Below are 26323 nucleotides of genomic sequence, written 5' to 3'. Positions count from 1 at the left end.
ATTTTTTTAATGAAAATTATTATGATTTTATGTGTATATTACTGTTTAAAGCTGTGTTTGCTAGTCATGTACTGGCTTGTGTTTTTGAGTTCTGCTCAAAATGAGCTGAAACTCTCACCAAAACAGACACTACGGAAACATTTCTTAAAGTTTTGATGGTGTTATGATTGTTTTGGTAAAAAAAATGGAAATGGAAACAAAGTGGAGCATTCAATCTAAATAAAAAGAACAAAATTAACTTATAATATTAAAATGTATTTTGAACTCTGATTATGAAGCACACACACATTTTCTAAGCTGCTTATCCTTCTGGGTCGCGGTGGGGGGCTGGAGCCTATCTCAGCAGTCATTGAGCGGAGGGCAGGATGACTCTGAACCAATATATATTATATAAAGTTGATAGTGACAGGCCTAGTACTTAGATTTTTTTTTCCTTAATAGTAATGAATATTAGGCCTAAAAATTCTTAAACCATTACTTTCCAGTCGTGCTGCCGAATAACAAGAGCGAACCTGCTTTATTTAAAAGCATTGCGTTATTTGGAGTGGCAGGACTGGTTCCTTCTGACTCTCATTCATTATGTCGGCGCTCAGTGACCCAGACACTGAAAGAGCACAGAGAGGATCCGGAGTGTCCATTTTACCAACGGCAATCACTCCAGGCTCTCTCTGCTCTGGGACCTATTAAACCCTGATTCTGTTGAAACGGCTGTCTGTAGTTCTTGCAGTCGGATGTAAAGCTCTATTCTCTGACAGCTCGCTGACTTTGTGGAGGTGTAAAGCACTGTATGATCAGGACTTTCAGGCTTTACATCGATGTGACTGCTGATCTGCCATTAATTACTTCTGTCTGTTCACCTACAGCCTGTTGCTCCCAAGAGCCCCACCAGCAGCTCGGCCACACCCACCAGCACCATTAGCACACCCTCCAAACGGGATAGCTCCGCCCTCCAGGATCTCTACATCCCTCCTCCTCCATCTGAGCCCTACACGCCCAGGTAAACACAGGTGCTCTTTTCGCTGGGGAGCCACTAAACTGGTTATCATTGTCTTTTAACCCTGTTAGGTCCACATGTACATTTTACATTGTTTGAAATTATTTCTTTCTTGTAGCAAAGGCTAAGAATGGCCAAAATATTGTTAAATGCTATGCTTTCCTGGTTCTGCCACTTCAAGTTTTAAACCAGTGTTCAAAACTGTATTCAAAACGTTATGAACACGAGAGTAAACTAAACCTGCCGCACCCTCAGTGATGGTAAACACCAAACACAGAAAACACAGGAAATGCCAGTGTGGTTTAGTATGGCCAAGCAAGAAACACATGCCTTTTAAAGAGCGAACGCTTCTTACAATAAAACGAAAGACATAAAGGAGAGCCAATAAATACAAGCAGCCATTAACCTGCACGTGCAGTAATGCCACAATATTAAAGTAACTGGAAGCCAAATTAATCAGGTAGGCCAATCAGATTTTGCTGTAAGCCAATATTAAACACACTATGAATAAAAAAAAAAAAATAGCCAAAAAACTAAACATATCAGTCCAGAATGTCACATTATGCACATACTAAAACAGTAATTTGTGTTAGAAATTGGCAGCCTAGCATATCTTGCCTAGGTGATGTAGCTGTATTATCTATGAAAACACAAATGTCAGATCGTGTAGGATCAGTATTGACTAAAACTCAACAGTAAGAGCGTGTCAAGTTTATTTCTATAGCACCTTTTATACACTGCGGTCATTCAGAGTGCTTTACAAATGAGAAAATCTGAAGACCAGCTTTGCCATCAGTGGACCAGCAGTGTCCCAATGTCCTCGTGCTATCAGGGTAATAATAAACAATAGATTTAAAAGAGTTATACATTTAGATTTATAACTCTTTTTTTAGATTTAAAAGTGTTATAAATCGGCAGTGTAGCATATCTTGCCTAAGTGATGTAGCTGTATTATCTATGAAAACACAAATGTCAGATCAGGTGGGATCAGTATCAACTAATACTCGACAGTAAGAGCATGTCAGGTTTATTTATATAGCACCTTTCATACACTGTGGTCATTTAAAGTGCTTTACAAATGAGAAAATCTGAAGATATTTGAAATTACTATATAGAAAGATGTAGAATAGAAACTAAAAATATGATTGAAACATACCCAGACAGGAAGCATTTATCGGCCCACTGGCTTGATAAGGTCGGCACCCCACTGACTGTTTGCCATTGCTGGTCCACCCTCGGATTACTGTCCTGCATACAAGCTCTAACTAGTTTTTAATCTCCTCTAACAGATTTTAGAAAAAAAAACTAAGACAAATATTACAAACATCTGATAGAAAATTATTGTGTAGAAAAATTGTTGCTGACCCTGTGCTAGATTAAAATTATTTACTAAACTAATTTACAAAGTGTAACTAAAGAAAGGAAGGAAGGAAAAATAAGTAACTTGGGCTATGAGTGGAAACGGAGCAATGATAAGTGGAATTTTGTCTAATACTCTGCTTAACCACCAGTGGGCCACCCGGAAAACGCTGAGCAAAAAGCCAGTGGACCGCCAGCTTTGCCATCAGTCGACCAGCAGTGTCCCACTGTCCTCTTGTTATCAGGGTAATAATAAACAATAGATTTAAAATAGAAGAAAATTAGGAGAACATAGTGCTGTTTCAGGAGAGAAGTGCAGTAGTGGTAACAGTGTTTTAAACTGAGCTGAAAGCTGCTCAGATAGGAACGTTTAAAAGCACGTTTAAACGTTAAAAGCAGCATAGTAGCTAAACGATGCTTCTCCATGTTTAGTCTCCACCTTCAGCAGAACTAACTGACCCGTTCCTAATGATCTGAGAGTTCTGCCTGGCTCATATCGCTGCAGCATATCAGATAAATACGTATGTCTGATCTGATTTACAGATCAGTAATAGTACCTACATACTGGTAGCCAGTGTAAGGATTGGGAATGGGGCTGATATGTTTCCTTCTTTTACTCCTAGTGAGAACTTTAGCAGCTGAAGTACGCAGATTGAGTCAGGGGGACACCCCGAGATACAGCAGTGTATTGTGAAGAAGCTCCTGGCAACTCAACATGTGAATCAATACGCTCATGGATCTATCAATATTTCTGAAGCTCAGGCTGTGTCTGAGAGAACCAGCTACTGCATTCAGGTCTCAGAGTATGATATTTATAATGTATAAGCACGTGGCAGACCTGCACAACAACAGAGAGAAATACCTTAACACTGTGGAGCAGCTGCCTCAAGCTGAGTTTTGCTTACATGTTTTTTGAGTAGTACAAAGAAAGCCATGCCATTGGTATCAAATGATGCAACGCTCAAGTGAAACACAGTAACACAACAGTACTTCAAACTTTTTATCCTTAAAATTTTCGAGCTGCAGAGTCAACAGACAGGGACTTTCTCTGGAACGCTGTTCTGTGTCGTAATGTATCGTGATGCTTGTATCTTGATGTATGTACAATGTTTAAGTTGCTGCCAGAGCCCAGCCCAACTCAGAGCTCTTTGAATCAAGCAGAGAACTTCTGTTAAAAGTTTGGACTCTAAATGTTTAATTGGTGTTTGTAGGTGTGATTTGATAAATGTTCCTGTTGCTCTGAAGAAAGAAAACAACAGCTGAATCACAGATGGCTCCATATATAATGCACTGCGTGAGCTGTGTAACTTTTGTTTATTTTCTAAGTGAAAATAAGTTACAGGGAACAAACCTGAACATTTTGGTGCACAATTTCTATTTATTTGCTGAATTTAATATATTGAAAAAATATAACAGTAAATATAAAACGTGCTTTAACTTTTACACAGGCCGCATTTTATATTTTATTATTTTTACAATATGTTATACAGTAATTGTGCCTTAAAATGTGCAGGGTATAGAGGATACATACTTAACTTCACTTAGAAAATGAAAATAAAAAACATGTAATTTGACCAGGGGAGCCCAAACTTTGTCAATTATGGAATTGTGTGCTCGTGCTGAATCTCAAATGGCTTTTTGATAGTTATAATGTGCAGTGTTTGGGTGCAGGAGCCACTATTTTTAAGAAATATGCTGTGCACTTCAAAAGAAGGAGGCCATTTGAGATTCAGCCATTTGAGATTCAACAAGCAGAAAAAAAGTCAGAAGTGGATCAGAATCATGAAAAGTCAGAATCATGAATTTGCTTATACAGAATGAATATGTAATTCATCTTGTAACTATAACTAGTAAGCAGTGTGGCCTAAAATGTGTGTGTGTGTGTGTGTGTGTACACTCATTGTCCATTTTATCAGCTCCACTTACTATATAGGTGCACTTTGTAGTTCTACAGTTACAGACTGTAGTCCATCTGTTTCTCTGCATACTTTGTTAGCCCCCTTTTACCCTGTTCTTCAGTGGTCAGGACCCCCATGGACCCTCACAGAGCAGGTACTATTTAGGTGGTGGATTATTCTCAGCACTGCAGTAACACTGATGTGGTGGTGGTGTGTTAGTGTGTGTTGTGCTGGTCTGAGTGGATTGACAAGGTAGGAGTGTCTAATAGAGTGGACAGTGAGTGGACACAGTGTTTAAAAACTCCAGCAGCACTGATGTGTCTGATCCACTCGTACCAGCACAACACACACTAACACACCACCACTACGTCAGTGTCACTGCAGTGCTGAGAATGATCCACCACCCATATAATACCCGCTCTATGAGGGTCCATGGCTGCCCTGACCACTGAAGAACAGGGTAAAAGGGGGCTAACAAAGTATGCAGAGAAACAGATGGACTACAGTCTGTAACTGTAGAACTACAAAGTGCACCTATATAGTAAGTGGAGCTGATAAAATGGACAATGAGCGTAGAAACAAGGAGGTAATGTTATGTCTGATCGGTGTTTATATATAGACATAATTTGAAAATACCTGTTACCCTTTATATTGTGTGTAAATTTTATGATGAATGGACCAAAAGAAATTACCAAAAATAACTAGGTTCAAAATTCTGGTTCCATTGACTTACATTAAAAGTAAAGTAGTTTTTTTTCTTCTACCGTAAAGTTACCACGAGGTTTTGTTCCGACAACAGACATCACATATATACTGTTAGATACTTAAACATACCTATTATTGTAGATTAACAGTGGCTTATTAATCTGGGATGTCCCTTCACTTTAGAATAAGAAACATATTTAAGAACTAATGTAAATCTGAAATATTTTTGTTGTGCAAATCAGTAAAAACAAAACTAAACAATACATAGATAAACATATATTAATATTGCTTTCTAACCCTGCAAACCCAACAACAATGGTGCTTAACATTGTCTCCTGTATGAAGAAGTTGGCTTCTTATTCAGCAGCATTTTGTTCCGTTCCACCTGAAATGGAGTAGCATCTACATTCTGGCACCTGGACTATTGCCTGAGTGTAGCTGCTGCACCTTTTAAGGTGGAACAGGAAATTGAAATTAGAAGCCAATTTCAGCCAAATTGAGTCATTTCTCATATGTGCGTCCTATACACCACCGGTCTGTGAGCGTCAGACGCTGCAGCAGTTTGGAAAATATTACAGTTATTCATGCTTCAGTACCAGCTGGTCCACAGCTTGTTTTGTGTACAAGGCCTGACCGCTGCGTCGTCTGATGCAGCTGACTGAGTCAGGCAATATGAGAGGAAACAGAATTGCAGCGATCGCTTTGGCATCCATGTTAGGCTAAGGCTAACCCCAAACGACAAGCCATTTTTTTAGGTCCGCTGCCTTGAAAATAAAGTAGTGCTTCAGATGGAACGGCTAGACACCAGGAGGTCACTGCGGGTCTGCTGTGTTTTCATTTCCATTTGGAGCATGAATGAAAGATCACTGACTCAGCCATTCAGCTAAAGGGACTAATGTTAGCACGTTTCACTGTTTGTGTGCTGTATTATCTGCGTTTTTTGTGGCTAATATCTTAGAAAGACTTTGAACCAGCATATCTGATGAACTGGTGTACCACCCACTATTAGTAACTTTGTTATTAATTATATAATTAGATAAAAATATTATGACAATTATAATTACAGACAATCCAGCAGCAGTTTACTTTCCATTTCAGTGCTGTTCTCAGTTGCCTGTAGGGGGCAGCAGAGAGGACTGAGCCCAGATATCTCGGTGCGTGGCTGATGAGTGTTTTTGATATGTGTGTAGGGACGAGCAAGGGAATCTGCCCAGTGATGAGAGAGGTCAGGGAGGAATTCCCGCAGCCAAAGGCTCAGAGTCGCCCAACTCCTTTCTGGATCAGGAGTACCGCCGCCGCTTCCCGCTCATGGAGGAGGAAGCCGTGCTCTACTGCTACGAATACGACCCGAACCGTGGAGGACCTCCTTCTCGCCGGGAGAGCACGCCCACCTACGGTACACACACACACACATACGCAGCTCAAAGTTGCACACGTGCACACTTTACATCACACATACAGCACCAGGCAAAAGTAAAAGACTTCAAAACTACAAAACTACTTCCCTGTTCCTCAGTCCTACATCAGTCCTACTACAGCTATGAGGGGGGCCGGCCTTCTAGATACAGGCAGAAGCTACACAGAACTCCAGCCCAAGTTGTCAGAGTTCTCCCTCCTCCCTCTATCAGTCTGCCCTCATACTACCACCACCATGTTGAAGGCCTGGTCTAAACTCACTAAATACCACTTTAACACGTATGACATCTGGTTCCAATCACCACTGCTGTGAACAGGTGTCTCTAGAATAGTGCATTTCACATCAGACCACTCTGAAAGACCACTCTGTTTATGTCTTGATGACTTAATCGTACAGAAAAATGGAAAAATAGAAGGAATTCCTTTTTAAGAAGCGTCTGCTCAGTGTGGAGATTCGTGTTACATGAAGGCAGTGCTACTGATTCTGCTCTTATAGCAGATTGATTAGCTTGTATCAGAGTAAGAGACGTGAAACAGGGCATCGATTGGAAAAGCTGCTAGTCTGGCAGAATCGCCTGCAGGTACCTCATCACCACGTGCCACAGAATGGAGGGTGTGTGAGACTGTGCTGCGTACGAGGGTCTGCAGGCGCGTGTGAGGGAGTGTCTGTAAGACGCTTGGAGAACACTTGAGTGGTTTTCAGACGTTCGGTAATTAAACTCAGGAGAACAGTGTGCGGAACACCTGCTGCCGCTGTGACGTTCTGCAGAAGCGCTGACACACAGCCTGAGTGCACTTTCAGATGTTCATGGAAGAGTGGCACCTTATCTCACCCTCTCTCTCACTCACTCTGCTTTTGATCTGTCTCTCTCTCTCGTGCTCGCTCTCTCTCTCTCTTCCGTCTCTCTCTCTTTCTCTTTTCCTTCTCTCTTTCTCTCCTTTCTTTCTCTTTTCCTTCTCTCTCTCTCTCTTTTCCTTCTCTCTCTCTCTCTCTCTCTCCTCTCTCTGTCTTTTTCTTTTCCTTCTCTTTCTCTCTCTTTCTCTTTTCCTTCTCTCTCTCTCTTTCTTTCTCTTTTCCTTCTCTCTTTCTCTTCTCTCTCTCTCTTTTCCTTCTTTCTCTCTCTCTCTCTCACTCTCTCTTTTTCTTTTCCTTCTCTCTCTCTCTCTCTCTTCCTCTCTCTTTCTCACTTCCTGTGTCTTTTCCTTGTTCTCTCTATCTCTCCAGTTTCTCCCTTTTCCTTCTCTCTTGTCTCTCTGTTTCTCTTTTCCTTCCTTCTCTCTTTTCCTTCTCTCTCTCTCTCTCCCTCCCTTCTCTCTCTTTCTTTCTCTTTTCCTTCTCTCTCTCTCTCTCTCTCTCTTTCTTTCTCTTTTCCTTCTCTCTTTCTCTCTCTCTTTTCCTTCTTTCTCTCTCTTTTTCTTTTCCTTCCTTCTCTCTCTCTCTCTCTCTCTCTCTTTCTTTCTCTTTTCCTTCTCTCTTTCTCTCTCTCTCTTTTCCTTCTTTCTCTCTTTCTTTTTCTTTTCCTTCCTTCTCTCTCTCTCTCTCTCTCTCTCTCTCTCTCTCTCTCGCTTCCTGTGTCTTTTCCTTGTTCTCTCTATCTCTCCAGTTTCTCCCTTTTCCTTCTCTCTTGTCTCTCTCTGTTTCTCTTTTCCTTCTCTCTCTCTTCCATGTCATTCTCTTTTCTCTCTCTCTCTTTCTCTCTCTCTCTCTCTTTGTCTGTCTCTCTGTCTCTCCCATCTCTCTGTCTTTCTCTTTTCCTTCACTCTCTTTTTTCCGTGTCTTTCTTTTTTCTTTCTCTCTCTCTCTGTCACTGTCTTTTGTATTTTACTATTTGTTTTAATGGAATTGACTTTACATTATATGCTTAAAAAATGCAAATAAATGTGAAATATAGGAACCTGTGTGGCCAATATGTAGAGATGGGCCAACAGAATATAACTGAGTGTATTTCCATTTATAGTAACTTTTTGAGTGTTCAGGAACTCTTCAGTGGTCTTTGATGGCTGTTCCCCTGGGGTATAAGTGTGAGGTAACTCAGTGGTCAGATTCCCTTTAGTCATTCTGTTAGACTGAGCTAATTAACCACAAGTACATTTTTACCAAGGGAGCCAATAAGATATCCTTTTTTATGTGTGCAAGATGGCTGTTGAAAGTATGGGTATGAGATCCTGGCCTTTGTGTTTCTCAGTTTTAGACTGAATAGAAAGTCAGGATCACCCGTCCCTAATTATTTGTGTTTCAGGCCGCCTGAGGCCCATCTCTATGCCTGTGGAGTATAACTGGGTCCCTGACTATGAAGACCCAGCCAGACTGAAGAGAGAGGGCAGGAGAGGTGAGTGTGTTCTTCACTCACACACACACAATCACACGCGCAGACACACCACACACACTCACACACTCACACACACACACTCATACAGATCAGCTCTTTTCCTCTCTGCACAAATATCAGAGCCGCACAGGTCAGCAGCCTGTCAGACCCAATAACGTGTGACTACTGTCACTTTTGCCCTTCTTTCCCAAAATCTCTCCTCCGTCTCTCCATCCCTCTATCTGTTGACTAAACCTCTTTCCTTTTGTTTGACACTAATCGATGAATGTGTTATAAGAACTGGGGCCAGACCTCCATTACTCTAGCGCAGCTTCTCCAGTAACTCATTCATTATGCCAGGAGGTCTTAGACCACCATTTGTACCTAATGAGTTCAGATTTTATCTCACAGTGTAACCGTGAAGTGTGGTCAATTAAAAATCACTTACCAGACTAATCTGTATTAATTATATCTTTAAAGAGCTCATATCCTACGTGTCCACTCTTGACATTTAGTGGTTTTATCTAGCAAAAACAGTCAAAATTCATGTTTACATGTCTCTTTTCCAATCTCTCCTTATGCCCTAGAATTAACATGGTTTTGCATCTTTAAGACTGAAATATGTAAATTAGATCATGCCTCATACAAAAAGCATGCAGAGCTGAAACACTCCTTAGAACTTCAGTCTAAATGGGCGAGGCTAAACTGCTATAGGCTGAGTGATGTGTAAATGTGTTGGTTTTTTGACATCAAAAAAATACTGAATTTAAAAAGGCTGGTTTTGCATCTTAATTCCCATGCTTGGACTGTATGGACTGGAGAATGAACAGTACATTTTAAAACTTGTGTACGGTAACAGTTTACAGTAACAATGTTTATAAATTACTTAAAAAGGGAAATTAGGTTTCCTATAATATGGGGCCTTTAATATCATTTCATTATTGTCCCATTAATGTTGATTTCAGAAATTTTAAACTTCCTTTAAACTGTCAGAATTTTCACTGAATTACAGAAGAAATTTTTCATATTGATCAAACCATGTGGTTAAAAAGTGGGTTTTCTTATTAAATGTATCCTTTTGATAAATTGAGGCTTCTGCTTTTTAACAAAACATGATTTAACTGAAAATAAAAGTATGAAGATTAATGTAAAATAATCCATTGTTAGACATCTATCCAAGGTACAAGTATCCAATATTTCAGAACTTTACACCAATCAGAGCCATTTCTCTGGCATGTTTCCTCATCATACTAAATGTAGTTGTTGGGCATGAATGGGTTAAGTCAGACAAAATTAAGTATTATAAGTAGTTTGTCTGTCAATTATATTAATAGTCAAGTAGTCTACTGACAGTTAATTGAATAATTAAGTTGTTTTTATATAAATGGCCTAAACAGTGACAAACTGTACATAGCATATCAAAGCATAGCGGTGAAGTCTTTTGGTTTGGCTGTAAGACTAATGTTTTCTGCTTCTTCTTTTCTGCATCATAGCATGTCCTTCCGAACAGAAGTAGTGGTATTTCTGTTGTTAGTTGTGCTTCGGATTCATAGAGTTGGTTATTCTGTAGCTTGTAAGCATACTAGCTAGCATAACAGCTGTTTACCTTCCCTGATTTCTGCCTCCAGGGCAGCTTTCCTTGTAACTAGCTTTAGGGCCAGAGTGAGTTGAACTAGGAATGTTGGTTGTGTACTATGCATTTATGGCAAATAGTTCATGTAATAAACTAAAAAAACAAGAGTGCCAACATTTTGCATGATGACAGTAACTACAGTTGCCAAGGTAATAACATAAAGTCAATGCATTACCCACAATGCATAATCAAACCCTAACACTGTGCATGACCATAGTAAAGCTGAAAGTCAAATCACATACATAAGATTGGAAACAATTGGTTTTATTCATTTTATTCGGGTCATGAGTCAGTTAAGCAATAGTCTGAGTCGAAAGTCAGTCAAGTGTGAGTCTGAGTGGAATCGCGAGTCATTTAAGAGAGCATCCGAGTCAAGTCATGAGTCAGTTAAGCACAAGTGTAAGTCACGCCAAGAGTCAGGTCAAAGTGACCTGTGACTTGAGTCTGAGGTAATAACATAAAGTCAATGCAATACCCACAATGCAATGCCCTCAAACCCTAACACTGTGCATGACCATAGTAAAGCTGAAAGTCAAATCACATACATAAGACTGGAAACAATTGGTTTAATTCATTTACCGCATTAAGGTTGGTGGTCCTAATACAATCAGTCGAGTCAAGAGTCAGTTAAGCATAAGCCTGAGTTGAGTAGTGAATCAGTTAAGCATGAGCCCAAGTAGAGTCGGGAGTCAGTTAAAAGTGGGAGTCCGAGTCAAGTCACATGAATCTGAGTAGAGTAGCGAGTCGTTTAAGTGTGAGTCCAAGTCGAATCAAGAGAGATTTTAGAATGTGTCTGAGTTGTGAGTCAGTTAAGAGTGAGTTTGAGTCACAAGTCAGTTAAGAGTGAGTCTGAGTCATGTCGCAAGTCAGTTAAGTGTGCATATGAGTCAAGTCGGGAATCAGTTAAGTGCAAGTTTGAGTCAAGTTATAAGTCATTTAATTTGAGTCCAAGTTGAGTTGGTTAAGAGTGAGTCTAAGTCGAGTCATGAATGAGTTAGGAGAGCGTCCAAGTCGAGTCATGAGTCAGTTAAGCAATAGTCGCAAGTCAGTCAAGTGTGAGTCCGAGTCGAATCATCGCGAGTCATTTAAGAGAGCATCCGAGTCAAGTCATGAGTCAGTTAAGCACAAGTTATTCTTCAGCTCTCACTGTCTTTATTGCAATCTATGTCATTGTATCTCCATTTGCATCTTGTCTGCCCTTTCTTTTCCACTCTTTTCTCCTCTGCTCTTTGTTTCTTTCTTCACTGTCTCTCTGCTGGTTGCTGGTTCTTTTTTGCAGGTGCTGGGGTTTATTTTCCCACACCTTAGATTAGATTTTCCACACTGCGCGGTAGCTTAACACTCTCTAGAAACGTCCCGGTTTTGGCCCACGCCTCGCTGATTACCCACTTCCAGCAGCTCCACCGAGTGAGGTGCCAGTGAGTGCCAGCCTGCCAGTGCCTCTCACACAGTGCCAGGCTACCCACAGGCACAGAGAGAGGGGCTGAGGCCTTCGACTGAGACTGATGAAAACAGAGCCTTCCTGATCTTTCTGGGCATCTTTTTCATTATCATTAGAGGTGTCACGATTAGGGATCATCTTTATGGTCATCAGTGCGATCGTTATCATTATGAACAGCTTCCTGCAGGCCTGTGCTGCCTGTAATAACATTATGAAGAGCTTGCATGTTCAATTTAAAGCAAAACAGTCACACATTTTTCCCCTTATCCCAGATGTAATCAGTCAGCCAAGAAATGTTTGGCGTTTGAGGTTCTTTAGTTTTGTACAGGTGCTACAAGACTTATATAGCTAACATGTAATTAGCTTAAACGTTAGCATCGCATCAACGGCAATGCTTCTTCTTTCTGAAAAAAATAACAACAAATGGTATTGCTGCTCAGCATAATGTTGCTCGCAGGGATCCATGAAAGTGTTTTAATTTAGGGGTTCTCACATTTTAATAACACATACGTGACATTACTTTTGTAAAGTCTCATTAATTTTTGAAGTGAAAACAAGTTAACTTATCATCTACAAAGAACTAAATAGAAATTAGAAATAAATAGCTGCAGAAAAATGCCATATTTAAGTTCTCTGTAACAGAGGTGTTAACATTTTCACTTTGAAAATCAATCATGTAATTTGGCCGGAGGTGTTCAAACTTTTGTATTTGACTGTAGGCAATGACTTCACTATATAAGAGTAGAGAATAGAGGTAAATCTGCCATGTAAATCTGCCAAGAACAGGCAAGCCACAAAAACTGAGTGATGATGCAATAAGGAGGCTAGTGAGGGTCTAATAGCCTATAATGAGGCCTAAATTTTGGTCATGTTTAGCACAAGCCATCATTACACATCATATATACACTGTCCCCGATATGAAGCATGGTGGTGGCAGCATAATGCTGTGGGGATGCATCTGCAGGGTGCTCTGGAATGCCTGGAAGGTGTAGAGTAAACTGAATGGTTCAAAACACAGGGAAATCCTGAAGGAAAACCTCAGGTAGTCAAACTATTTTAATGCCCCGGAGTCAAAATCCAGATCTCAGTCCAAAAGAGAATATTTATTACCCAAAGCTTATGACCATAGGTGAGAGAGGGGATGTAGACTGCCTTAAGGCTCGGCTCCCTCTTCACCACTACAGTCTGGTACAGCAACAATACAGCAACTGCATTACTGCTGCCGCCTGTCCCAGCCTGCGGCTGATCTCACGATCCCCCTTTCCATCACTCGTGAACAAAACCCTGAGATACTTACACTCCTCCACTTGGGGCAGGCAGGTCCTCTCCCCTTACCTGGAGTGGGCATGCCATCCTTTTCCAGGCGAGGACCTTGGACTCGGACTTGGAGGTGCTGATCTGTGTACCAACCGCTTCACACTCAGCTGCAAACCACTGGATACATCCATGCGATGAAGCCAAAAGGACATCATCCGCAAAGAAAAGCAACATGGTTACTTATTAAATGTAAATTCTGTTTTTAAGGGTAGTATTAAGATCGAGTATTCGATTACCCCTTCAGAAACACCAGTGAGTATTAGATGCCTGTAAAAAGCTTTTGGGCCAGCCATACCGGCTACAATAGCCTCATAACTCCAATGCAAAACTCGAGAAGCAGACTTTAAACACCAAAGTGTCTCGACTCATCAGCTTCATCTGGGCTGAGAGAGAAAACTGTGTGAATTAGATTTTTCCCAAAACTATCACTATAAAATAATATTCTCTCACTCTTTTTCTTTCTCTGCCTCAGGTTATTCACTTGAGATGTGTCAGTGTGGTTGTAGTTTTGTGTGTGTGTGTGTGTGTGTGTGTGTGTGTGTGTGTGTGTGTGAACTCTCAGTTGCTGTTTGATCTGTTAAACTGCTCTGTCTCACTGCATTGTGAAGAGATTAGTGCTGTGATGGCTCTTTCCTTTTCTCCACCTCAGTGTCTCTCTCTCTCTCTCTCTCTCTCTCTCTCTCTCTCGCTCTCGCTCTCGCTCTCGCTCTCGCTCTCGCTCTCTCTCTCTCTCGCTCTCGCTCTCAGGTGTTGAGTCTGGAGGGTGACAGTCAACATACAGAAAGATAGATTGTGTGAAAGATTGAAAGAGAGAGGGAGATGAAAGAAGAGGAGAGAGAGATAGAGAAAGAGAGATAGATAGAGAGAGAGAGAGGGTGAAAAGGCTAAAGATCCATCAAGGTCATTCCGACAGAACCGAGCACAATGGTTTTCAAAGCTCTCAGCGCTTTGTCATCTCTTATAACAGCGGCTATTTTTACTGCTGTACATCTATTCAACCAAGACAAACATGCAGCCTCCAAACCGCCAGCTCCTCTCTTCAGTTTGGGCCACTGAAACACACAGAGAGAGATTTATGTAAAAACAACTCTAACGTTGAAAGCTTTGTTTAAAAAAACAGTTTGACTGGCTATAAAAGACCCATCCACTTATTCTCACTTAGTTTATTGCATCACTTCAAAACAATCCTTTAAGTTTTATGATTGATAGACAATGAAATAAAGTGAAATAAAATAAAGAAGTTGAATAGTGGAGAGTATTTACTCATCCACTTAGTGTGTTATTTTATTCCATCACTCCAAACAACTCTTTAACTTTGATTGATATACAAATAAATAAATGAATAAATAAATAAAGAAGCAAGCAAGCATGTCTTACTGTGGAAAGCTTAATGTAATAGCTAACTAACTAACTAACTAAATATAGAAGTAAGCCCTACTGTGAAAAGCATTATTATCTATCTAATTAACTAAATAAATACATAAATAAATAAATAATCAAATAAGCAAACCCGACTGTGGAAAGCTTTAGTATTTAACTAAATGACTAAATAAATAAATAAATAAATAAATAAATAAGCAAGCCCCAATGTGAAAAGCATTATTATCTAACTAACTAAATACGTAAATATCCAAGCCCTCCTGTGTTAAGGTTAAATAAATAAGCCCCACTGCAGTAAGCATGAATAAATAAATAAGCAAACCCTACTGTAGAAAGCTTTAGTATTTAACTAAATAACTAACTAACTAACTAACTAACTTAATAAATAAATAGATAAATAAATAAATAAATAAATAAATAAAATAAATAAGCAAGCCCTACTGTGAAAAGCACTGTTATCTAACTAACTAAATAACTAAATAAATAAGCAAGTCCTACTATGAAAAGCATTATTATCTAAATAAATAAATAAACAAACAAGCCCCAATGTGAAAAGCATTAATATCTAACTAACTAAATAAGTAAATATCCAAGCCCTCCTGTGTTAAGCTTAAATAAATAAGCCCCACTGCAGTAAGAATGAATGAATGAATGAATGAATAAATAAATAAATAAATAAATAAATAAATAAGCAAGCAGACTCATTCACTTAGTCTTGGTTAGTTTATCACATAATTTCTAAACAGTTTTTTTTAAATGTAAAAACACAGCTAAACAAGCCCTACTATAGCTTTATTAGCTGGCTAAGTAAGACTCATCCACTTAGTCTTGGTTCGTTTCCAGCATCACAAAAACAACACTTTAAATTTGTGGCCGGCACAGTAATTTAAGTGTAATTAATTAGTGGCGGAGCAGCTCCTGGGACCTGTGTGAGATATTCCACTCACTGCCACTGTTTACAACTTTTCCATTCGGAGCAAAAAAAGAGAAAGAGAGAGAGAGCCCTTCATTCTGCAATTACTCTGTTGCCATGGAGACTCTTGACAGCAGCTCTCCGCAATGATTTACATCCCATTGGCTGCTGCCGGGCAACAGCGGAGTAAAGGGGTGGGAGCACGCCAACTTAATGATGGCCGTGGTGGGTTTGAAATTAAAGGGACGGTTTAGTGGAACTCTCTTATTTCTGGAGGCTGGCGTAGCCATGACCAATCACTCCTGCACACCCTTTTAACCAAGAACTGGGCTTTTGAAATGTTGTTTGTGACTCATTTGGAAAATTGAGCGGGTGATTGGCCCCTTAAGAGTGGGCCAGTGCTTTTGATTGGTCGGTGGAGTTAGTGAGAGATGAATGTGCCTGTCAGTGGGGTCCAGCAATATATTACTCCAGGACTAGAACTCATTTTTATATGGTGAGCAGTTATAGTGATTGCCTATTAGTTTGCTGATGTTTTGCACTTAACTTACTGTTCATTTTTTTTAATCATATGCAGCTGAAGTTCTTGCCACAGTAATTATACTCAACTTACAGGCTGATATCCAACATAAGCAACATACACCACCCATCAAGAGTTTATATTTTTCTTGTTAATTTTCAGTTAAAGGAATATCTCAACCAATTATGTAACATCAAGTAGGCCTTTCAATTGTATTTATTGTTGGCATCATTTTCTTTTTTGGTTGAAATATTTTTATGAAGTAAGAGGTAACACCTGTTTTTGTTAGCATAAAACAGGTACTTGCCAAAACGTTTTGGATATTTTGCATTTTTTCAGATTTACCAAATTATCTGAAGAGTAGGTTTTATCTTCTCCAAACTATTGTTAAAAGCACACATTAAGAATCTTTTGGCCTGAAGGTGATTTAAACAGCTGAAAGGTTTGAGTGCTGACATCATAACAAGGGTCAAGTTAAGTGGTCTTCATTGTCATTCCTCAATACTTGTACACATTGGAATGAAATGTCATTCTTTAGGCCCCAACACACAACAGCAGCACAATACAGAGGACTACATAGAGTGCAGATACACAATAGTGTGAACTGAGTGCAAAATATACAATAAATACACCAGACCATAAACCTACATGACAATAAATACATGTTACGCTGGCTAGACAGGACAATAAAACAGAAGTATAGAACTTGGGAATGTATGTCACATCGCACTGCATTAATTCGTCGTTACACCATGTTAGCAGGGTTTATTCTTTGCTTATATGCTGCAAATACTCACACTGCAAGAGCTTAAAGAATTTGCTGTTTTATTGTGTTTTTTCAGGCTTGTCCTGCTTCATATTGAATTAAATGAAATGAGAGTGTATCTTAACCAACTCCAGAGGGATGCCAAACAACTATATAATGATAAAATTACCTTACTGGGGGTCGAATGGAGTAATGATCTGGACATGCTAACAGTTCCTCCTCTTTCATTCACAGACCTTTTCCTAGCTGGTGTGAGGCTTAAGTGCCTGTTCCTTTAAGTAGGTCTAAAGTTTAAGTCACTCGAACACCATACAGTATCAAACAGTTATTTCTCTCAGCCACCAACATATTTTCCTGAGTTAGCTTACTGACAGTTAGCTAGCTCACTGACATTTTTCACTCGGTCACTGGCAGATTTACCTCAGTTAGCCCGCTTACTGACATCTTTCACTCAGTCACTGGCAGATTTACCTCATTTAGCTAGTTTACTGACATCTTTCACTCAGTCACTGGCAGATTTACCTCAGTTAGCTAGTTTACTGACATCTTTCGCTCGGCCACTGGCAGATTTACCTCAGCTAGCTTACTGACATCTTTCACTCAGTCACTGGCAGATTTACCTCAGTTAGCTAGCTTACTGACATCTTTCGCTCAGTCACCGGCAGATTTACCTCAGTTAGCTAGTTTACTGACATCTTTCACTCAGCCACTGGCAGATTTACCTCAGTTAGCTCGCTTACTGACATCTTTCACTCAGTCACTGGCAGATTTACCTCAGTTAGCTAGTTTACTGACATCTTTCACTCAGTCACTGGCAGATTTACCTCAGTTAGCTAGTTTACTGACATCTTTCGCTCAGCCACTGGCAGATTTACCTCAGTTAGCTAGTTTACTGACATCTTTTACTCAGTCACTGGCAGATTTACCTCAGTTAGCTAGTTTACTGACATCTTTCACTCAGTCACTGGCAGATTTACCTCAGTTAGCTAGTTTACTGACATCTTTCGCTCAGCCACTGGCAGATTTACCTCAGTTAGCTAGTTTACTGACATCTTTCACTCAGCCACTGGCAGATTTACCTCAGTTAGCTAGTTTACTGACATCTTTCGCTCAGCCACTGGCAGATTTACCTCAGTTACTGCTGTATATCACTCAGCCACTGGCAGCTTTAATGTTATTCACTCATCCAGTGGCATATTTAACAAGAGAGGATTCATACAATCGTTGATTTAAACGTTGATTTTTATGGGGCTTAATTATTTCTCTCGGTCTTGGCATATCCCACCGTAAATAGCTTTAACAAATGCTAGTTAGCGAGCTATTTGTGTGCTGTAGCTACACTATTAAGCCCCATAAAAATCCACATTAGATCTTACATTTACACTGAAGAGGCAGTCAAGAGAAGCAGACAGCGCTAATAGTCTGGCAGCTCAGCTAATGTTACTAGTGCAGTCACAGCACAACTTACATCACCTCTGACCTCGTAGATACATATTAGCTGTATAACAGCTTGTTTTAAGATTGGTTATGTTAGTGGAAGTATCCCTGCCCACCGTAACACAATCTGAGATTTGCTTCCTCTCCCGCTTCGTTTTCCAGTTTTCCTTCCATCTTAAATGATGCAGCAGTTTCATTCTGGCGCCTGGTGTGTCATGAGGTGTTTGTGAAAAGTTGGTTAGCTGATTCCAAATGTGATAAATCCACTAAATGATGTTGAAAGTTTTATTCCATTACGTTTATACGATTAGATTTATAAAATAAGCTTGAGCTTGATGTTTAACCGCACACTCACTGCAATGCTTCATATGTGCTGTTTAACCAGAGCTGCATCTGAATAGCTATTTAAACCTTCATCAACAATCTGTTTTCCTTGATTTGGTTTTGTGATCTGTTAGTCATGTTTGTCCACATGCTCTTCTTCTCTGCAAATGGATTTAATGAGACCAAAAGCTACGAATCAGCCAAAGTCAAGGAAAGCAGATAGACAATTTAGTGTTTTTCAGCTATTCTAAACCGGCCTAGACTGACGAGCCCTGCCAAAATGGTGGATGGTAAATGGGCATCATTTATATGGATGGAAGTGTGGAAAATTATTTCCAAAGTAGCACTGACATGTGTGATTTTGTTTTCCTCAGGATAAACCTGCCTAGTCATAATATGATAATTGTGATATGGTTTATAATAAGGCTATTGATTTTTGATAATAATATAATATTATATAATTTTGAGGAATGAATCAATGAATATTATTATAGAATTATTGCAAACAGGCAAAAACTCTAATTTTAAAAAAGTATTTGTTGCTAAGTTTCAGTTTGGGACACTGAAAAGCAGAGAGAGATTTATGTAAAAACAAGTGGAAAAGTTTTGTTTTAAAAAAGTATGAGTGACAATATAAGACTCATTCAATTAATGTCAATTAGTTTATTGCATCAGTTCAAAACAACTCATTAATTTAAGACACATAAACTCTACTGTGGAAAACTTTATTAAGAATTACTAGCTAAGCTGACTTTTTTATTAAAAAACCTTTGCTAAGCGTCCCCGAAAACGATTGGCATTGGCAGCATGTATGGTGAGCAGATATAAGGATTGTCTTTTGAATTATTTTTTTGCATTTAGATTACTGTGCATTGTATTATTCATGTACTTTTCAGGACATGCATAATTCCTATGAAGCAGACGTTCTTGCCACAATAATGATGCTCTAAATGCTCAAGCTAATGTCCATCAAAACTGTGAATACTGTTTATGTCATATCAAAAGTTTGAAATGCAGTATATATTTAAACCACTATCGTCACAAAACCTTGTATCTCTATTTTTGTCATTTTTCATTTTTTAAGAATTTATAAACGCCAGCTGCCATTTACAATGTGTTAAAAATTCATAATGAATGGATCAATGGAAATGCTCCAGAATTAGTGGAGAAAAAATGCTGTTCCTTTATCTTCTATTTAAAGTTAAGAAGCCCTGAAAAGTTAGCATTCAGACATCCATGGTTTTGTTAGATAATATCATAATCTCTATGGCACAGTAAAGTTTAGGCTGTATGATCATATTACACTACATTTCACTGACAGTATTTTGCAGTTCATGGGTAATATGATTATTGCTCTAGTTAATCTCTCTCTCTCTCTCTCTCTCTCTCTCTCTCTCTCTCTCTCTCTCTGTCTGTCTCTCTCGGTCTCTCTCTCAGAGAACTCCATGCTGCGGTACGTGAGTGAAGAGAAGGTTCCGGAGGAGTATCTGACCAGCCGCAGCGCAAAGCGGGACACGGGCAAGCGGACGAAGAAGAAGAGCGAGAAGGGGGGAAGCCCCGCCCACTACTCCCTGCTCCCCGCTTTGCAGATGGAGGTCCTGCGTCAGGAGTCCATGTCCACACCCAGCTCAGATTCCACCTCGCTGTACCACGTGAGTGTTCTCAACCAGGTCCTCTTCTCCAGTGAGGAGACGTGTGTAAATCGTATCCTCACCCGATTTCTCCACCTGTGGTTATGTGCTTAATGTAGAAGTCCTCAGCAGCTGTTTTGACATGCAAATACTTTAAAATGATGTCAGACTCAGAAAAATCTACTTCACTTGTACTTATTAAAGAAGGCCGAGAGGAAGACGTTGTGTTCTGAGACACATAAGCTGGACGTCCGTCCCACCGCTGTCTTTTAAAGATCAGAGCATAAACTTCGTCTCCTCTGCAGACCAGTTTCTGCTCCGCCATGTTAACATTATAAACTTTAGCTATGATGCGACACACAAGATCAGAACGTACTTAAACTCTCCGATTGGGAATGTAATCAGATACAGTCGTTTACACGGTTATTATTCTTCAATTTAACAGATTATTTACAGGATTACCCACCTTGTTCAATCAGATAGAAACTGTATTCTAAATGGCCTAAATTGAACTAATGTATTCCGATTGAGTTGTATACATGGACGTATTCTATTCTGATTGAGCTATTAGTCGAATTATTAACGGATTATTGGGCTGCATGTAAATGTGGCTAGTGTATTGTGAAGCACCAAAAGTCATGTAACTACTTCGATTTTGGAATGAATATTCAATAAATTACGCTTGTTTTTTGACCAAAATAAAATTGTAGCTATTTTCAAACATAAAAAATCTGGAGTAAACTGGTGTTTGGCTAAAGGAGGAGGGGCCTATGACCAACACATGCTACTTAGTCACAAGTTGGGGCCTGATTGACCCCAACTGGATAGCCTGGGTTAACGCTCTTTTCTACTTTGACCCTTCAAACCACAGCAGTGCAGGCTGAAGTCTGGCTGCTCACCTGCTGTATTTAACTGTTATCGAATCTGTGATTGTAGCTGTCTTGTTCAAATACAGCTTTTAAAGGGCTTTAAAAGCAGTACTTTCAGTGCCTTCAGCAGACTACACTGGACAGCGCTTGTGGGAGACCTCCAGTATTGTTTAAATTCATTTTTCAGCTTCAGAAAAAAAAATCTGAAAACATATGTTTAACAGAAAATGACACAGAAACCTCAACAACAAAATGTAACATTAAAGTTTTTAGTATTTAATGTGTCCACTCTTTACTTCTACTACGGCTTCCATTCTTTTCAGGAGACTTGCTTCCAGTATTTCAAGTAAATCTACAGGAATATTCAGAGTCTATTCATTCTCAGAAGTTGCACCTTCTAATTCTCACAGTCCAAGTAATCCCAAACGCATTCAGTGATGTTGGGGTCTGGACTCTGGGTTTGGTCAGCTGGATGTTTTCAGATCTGAAGCGGCTTGATTTTCTCCTGTCTCTCAAAGATGAAAGTTTAAGTGCTGTTTTTTTTAAGGGGGCAGTTTTGGTGTTTACCAGGTCTTCCAGGTGGTTGTTAGGATGCCCATTTTTCTGTAGCTTTCAATCACTTTCTGAAGTCCAGTTTTGAAAACTACCGTTTTTTCCATTGACTTTCCCCTTCCTTGTGCAAGTTGGTTGTTTTAGTCCTAATCATTGAGGAGTTTTAATCATTTCCTATGAAGAAAATTATGTCATTGAATTATTAAAAGTAACAAATACATTCCAGTGAAGCTTATTTTGTCCGCTGTAGCAATAGCAACATGGACTACTTTTTAGTATTTCTTAATATTCTTTAAAAAAAACATATTTCTTTAGTGTCAAATGTAATTAATCACAGTAAACTGATGAAAATGGTGTCATTAATTGCAATTAATTCTTTGAATCATTTGACAGCCTGGGTAGAAACTATTTTCAGTATTCGCCTGCTGTGTAAATGGCTCCTCCAGTCATAGTAGTGTAATCAGTAGAGTTTAAAAACACTGAATTCTACCAAAATAATCCTTCATTATCGAATCTTTGTGAGGTCGGAGGTTTACACCCCCCTCCATTACTGTTTCTTTTTTTAATGTTCACACAAATGGGCTCTCACGCCATGAGCATCAAGTGCTTTCATTCAGGTCCTCTCTCTCTCTCTCTCTCTCTCTCTCTCTCTCTCTCTCTCTCTCTCTCTCCTCTATCTCAAGGTTTCTCGGCCTGCCGCCAGCAGAGGCTTGTGCAGAGATTAGTTTGCGCAGGCCGTCTGTATTTAGCTTTCAGCAGGAGTGTCTTGGCCCTTTCTTAATGGAATCTTATATCCTCTCTCTATGCATGCGAGTGTGTGTGTGTGTGAGATCAGACCTCCTGTTAGTGAGGTTATTAGTAGGAACTGTATGAGTTGGCTCTCCCTCTGCAGGACAGGAGACTGCAGCAGACGCTTTCTCTCCACGAACACACACCTTCACACACATACACACACACACACACACACACACACACACACACACACACACACACACACACACACACTGGCTGCTGCTGATTGTTTGGAAAGCTGTGTGGTGTCTCGTGGTGGCACTGAAAGTAGGTGACACACTGAGGTGTATGTGAGTGAGTCTGTCTCCAGGCACATACGGATGCTGAGTAGGCAGATGGTGCCTGTGTGGGTGTGGGCGGGGCTCTGTCACAGTGTCATATACCACGCTGAGTCGAGCTCTGTGATTGGACGAACTCCATCTGTCCGTGATACGCACGTGCGAGCTGTTTTTGCCGAGCAGAGATTGCTCAGACCTACAGTTGTAAATAGAGATGGACCGATCAGCGCTATGTGAGGTCAGTGTTGATTGCTGATTGTCCTGATCGGCTGATGCTGAGTACAGTGGGGGACAGGATGATGTGGTACTTAACTACCTAAGAAAAACACCAAACATGACTGAACCTCCTTCTGCAGACCCCCTAGTGGCAATTCTGCCAGAGAATGGAAATCGACTGAGATATTCTTTAATTAATATAAATAATGAAAATATTTTTGGTCCCACTTTATATTGTGTCTCTAATAACTATGTAGTTACACATGAACAACATATGTAACAACACTGTAGCTACTGATGATTTAGTCAATGTTACAGATGGATTACAGAAGTACAGCCTATGTAATTACACATATGTATCAACTTCAGTTTTGCCTCATGTAATTACACAAGTGTATCTTCTACAGAAGAACTTTCCTGTAGTGTAGTGTTAAAGTTACACTTTAAAGTAATGTGGACAGTTCCTGAGTAGTTGGTATGTAGGTACTGTGTAATAACGGAGTGGTAATATAGACATTGCTTTGGGGGAATGCAACATTTAATTAATGTCACAAAAGTTACATGTTAAGATAAGGGGACGTCTGCTGTACTGTCACATTACAGAATGGTTTAAAGTTGGATCTGGTTACAGTGTCACAGGACTAGCAACATAAATTCTAGCTAAATGTTAGGAAAGCTGGCAGATACAGTGTATGTAATGTCTTAATGTAAGTTATTACATACTTCCTTTTACTGCTGGAAAAAAAAACTGCTGAAAAAACTATTACAGTGATTACAATGTAATTACATTTATGTTATTACCATTGTGTAATTACATGAGAGAATAGGCTGTTACAACTATTAAGATCCACTTGTGTAATTACATAAGGTGTACTTCTGTAATCCATCTGTAACAGTGAATAAATCATTAGTAGTTACAGTGTTGTTGCATATGTTGTTCACATGTAACTACATAGTTATTAGAGACACTTAATATAAAGTGGAACCATATTTTTCCCTGTAATTCTGTTATCAGATTCACTAGGACACTGTTGTCTCTGGGTGTGAAATGTTGTGACTCTGTGTTGAGCTGCTACTGAGCAATGAGGGGTGAAAGAGCGGGTGAGAACCTCCTGTTGTGAAAACAATTCACACCTCTTTGCAAAGAAGGCTGAGCTGAGATAAAGCACACCTGCAGTTTTGTTTATATTGAAAAATCAAGCCCCATTTAAAAAGTAGCATTTAAACACAGTAAAACACTTTTTGTAAATGTTGATTTGCTTTCTGACCTATGATGAAATCCAGTTCCCTTCCAGTTTTGTAAATCATACACATTTCCATATAAATATATTCCATCAGTGTCACTGAAGAAGAAAAATATTGCATAGTTTAACTGAGGGACCTTAAAAACAGATGGAAATTGTGTTTATTTTCTGGCTACTGTGAAAAGGGTTGCACTGCTTTAAACAGCTTTATTAAAAGTTTAGCTTCATAAGCTTATATTAAACATAGAGGGAAATACCACTGATTTCTCCACATTTTTGCATAATTAAGTCATTGAAGATTAAACATTCATTCAGAGTGGTTTGATATGAAATATAGAGAAACTTGGCAAGTCAGAACTGTTCATAGGTGGTGATGGGAACCAGACGTCTGACATTTTTCGAAAAGCTAGCTCACAAAAATTATGTTAGGAAATTGATATGAATACGCTGCCTGATGTCTGAGACATTGTTTTATAGTATTTCAGGGACAAGCTTTTGGCCCAAAACATCATTTTTACAATAGATTTATGGCAGCAGGACACATGCATTGTGTTGTAAGGCAAAATAGTCCCCAAAGAAAACTTATTTTTCAGATTTTGCCTTCAGCAGCATTATTTATAGAAACTCAAAAGGTCATTTTGAACAGTAAAGAAAATATCTGCATTGTGGACATCGCAACCCCTGGTTCCTATCACCACCACTGTAAACCACTCAGAAAGATCTCAATGACTGTATTATGCATGAAAATGTGTAATTCCCTTTTAAAATAAAGTGCTAGAAGAATGTAATGCAAATTAATGTTCTTCTTAACTTACTTTTAGATGTTCAGTGAACTTTTTTTTAAGTTAAAATCACAAACCTTTTTTACAGTATACTTGCTGAACTACAGAATGATGAGTTACATTTTCTGTTGTCTTTTTTGTGATGTTTCCACACATTGTCAGAAAAAAGGTGCTGTGCAGGTACATTTTTCGTTCATCAAGGTACAAACAATTTAAATGTTCCCTCAAAGGTACAACAGTGGTTTTAAGGTCCAGTTGTGTACCTTAAGTAAGCTTTTCAGGGAAAAGGTACATATTGGAACCTTTACATAACCTGATGTTTTAAAACAGAACAATAAATTAAAAAGCCTGGAGACGAGAGTTAGTTAGTTCATTGGTCAATTGTGCACACAGAGCAATTTGACCTCTGCTTTTATCCCATCCGTGCAGTGAAACACCCACACACAAACACACTACTGAACACACACACTAGGAGGCACACTTGCCCGGTCCACGGCGCCCGGGGAGCAGTTGGGGGTTAGGTGCCTTGCTCAAGGGCACTTTAGTCACATACCTTTGGCTTAGGGGATTTGAACCGGTGACCTTCGGGTCACAAGGCTGGTTCCCTATCCTCCAGCCCAGTTCCCCAACCACAGTTTAAAAAATAATTGAAATGGATTATGGTACATCTGTGTTCCTTTACTAAAGCTACTAAAGACGAACGCTTGACGGTACCACCCCAGTGACAGTTCAGTATGTTTTTCTCAGTGCATATTGCTCTGCTTAGATGACATTTGAATGACATCTGAAGATCACATCACACACCTGGGAGATAACACACAGTCTCTTTTAGTTTAATTCACAGTAAACGTGCCTTATTTGAATATTTAGTTAAGTAAATAAGTACTAAGAGGAGATTTGAATAACCACGCCCCTCCTTTTTCACAGCTCCTGCCATGTGTTCAGTACATTTGGCAGAGTGGCATGTGGTTACATTGCAGATAGCACTGTCCACCCGAGGGACGGTTTTGGGTATCCTCCCGTCTTTTCTCCTCCACACTCGCTTCTATATATAGAACCGCAGAGGTGTCAAAGGTGTCAGCGTGTGCTCTCAGCTGGAGTGTTGATGTCCTGTGTTAGGGTGACTTTCACTGTGCAGCTCCTGCTGCTTCTGTTTACACACACCTTCCAAGTATGTGTGTGTGTGTGTGTGTGTGTGTGAATATTTGTATAAGCTCAGCCACTCATCACCTCGTCAGTTGGAGCCACTGCTGCCCACATGATCACCGCCTGGCATCCAGGCTTCTTCTGGTCAACTGGCCTTGACCTACACTACAACTACAGTGCAAATGTCTGTTGTAGCAGCTGATTAAGATCCGTTCACAGTGAGCTGCTGCCTGCCAGGGTAGAGTTTCTAAGGAGAGGTGTTTGTAAATCTGGTTTTCAATGCAGTTCAAGTTTATCGTCATTAGAAATATCGCCACTGTCACGCAAAGTCTTGTATCTTCATTTATGTTGGTCTCTTTCTTTTTCATAATAAAAAAAAAATGCTGTTGCATTGTATTAAA

General features: G+C 39.6%; 1 protein-coding gene across 2 annotated transcripts in view; it reads left to right on the top strand.

Moving 5' to 3' along the window:
* The window catches only part of cnksr2a (connector enhancer of kinase suppressor of Ras 2a), a 185633-nt gene that overhangs the window by 118645 nt on the left and 40665 nt on the right, over nt 1–26323 (top strand). For both annotated transcript variants that reach the window (XM_036558735.1, XM_036558734.1), the window contains 4 exons: nt 864–997; nt 6147–6352; nt 8613–8702; nt 19850–20064. In XM_036558735.1, coding sequence (XP_036414628.1) covers nt 864–997; nt 6147–6352; nt 8613–8702; nt 19850–20064 — 645 coding nt within the window. The remainder of the gene's footprint in view (nt 1–863; nt 998–6146; nt 6353–8612; nt 8703–19849; nt 20065–26323) is intronic.

This window comes from Colossoma macropomum, unplaced genomic scaffold, assembly GCF_904425465.1.
Source record: "Colossoma macropomum unplaced genomic scaffold, Colossoma_macropomum, whole genome shotgun sequence".
In the NCBI taxonomy this organism is placed as follows: domain Eukaryota; kingdom Metazoa; phylum Chordata; class Actinopteri; order Characiformes; family Serrasalmidae; genus Colossoma; species Colossoma macropomum.
Note: the sequence above shows the minus strand (reverse complement) of the source record. Positions and strands in the feature narration are given on the sequence as shown.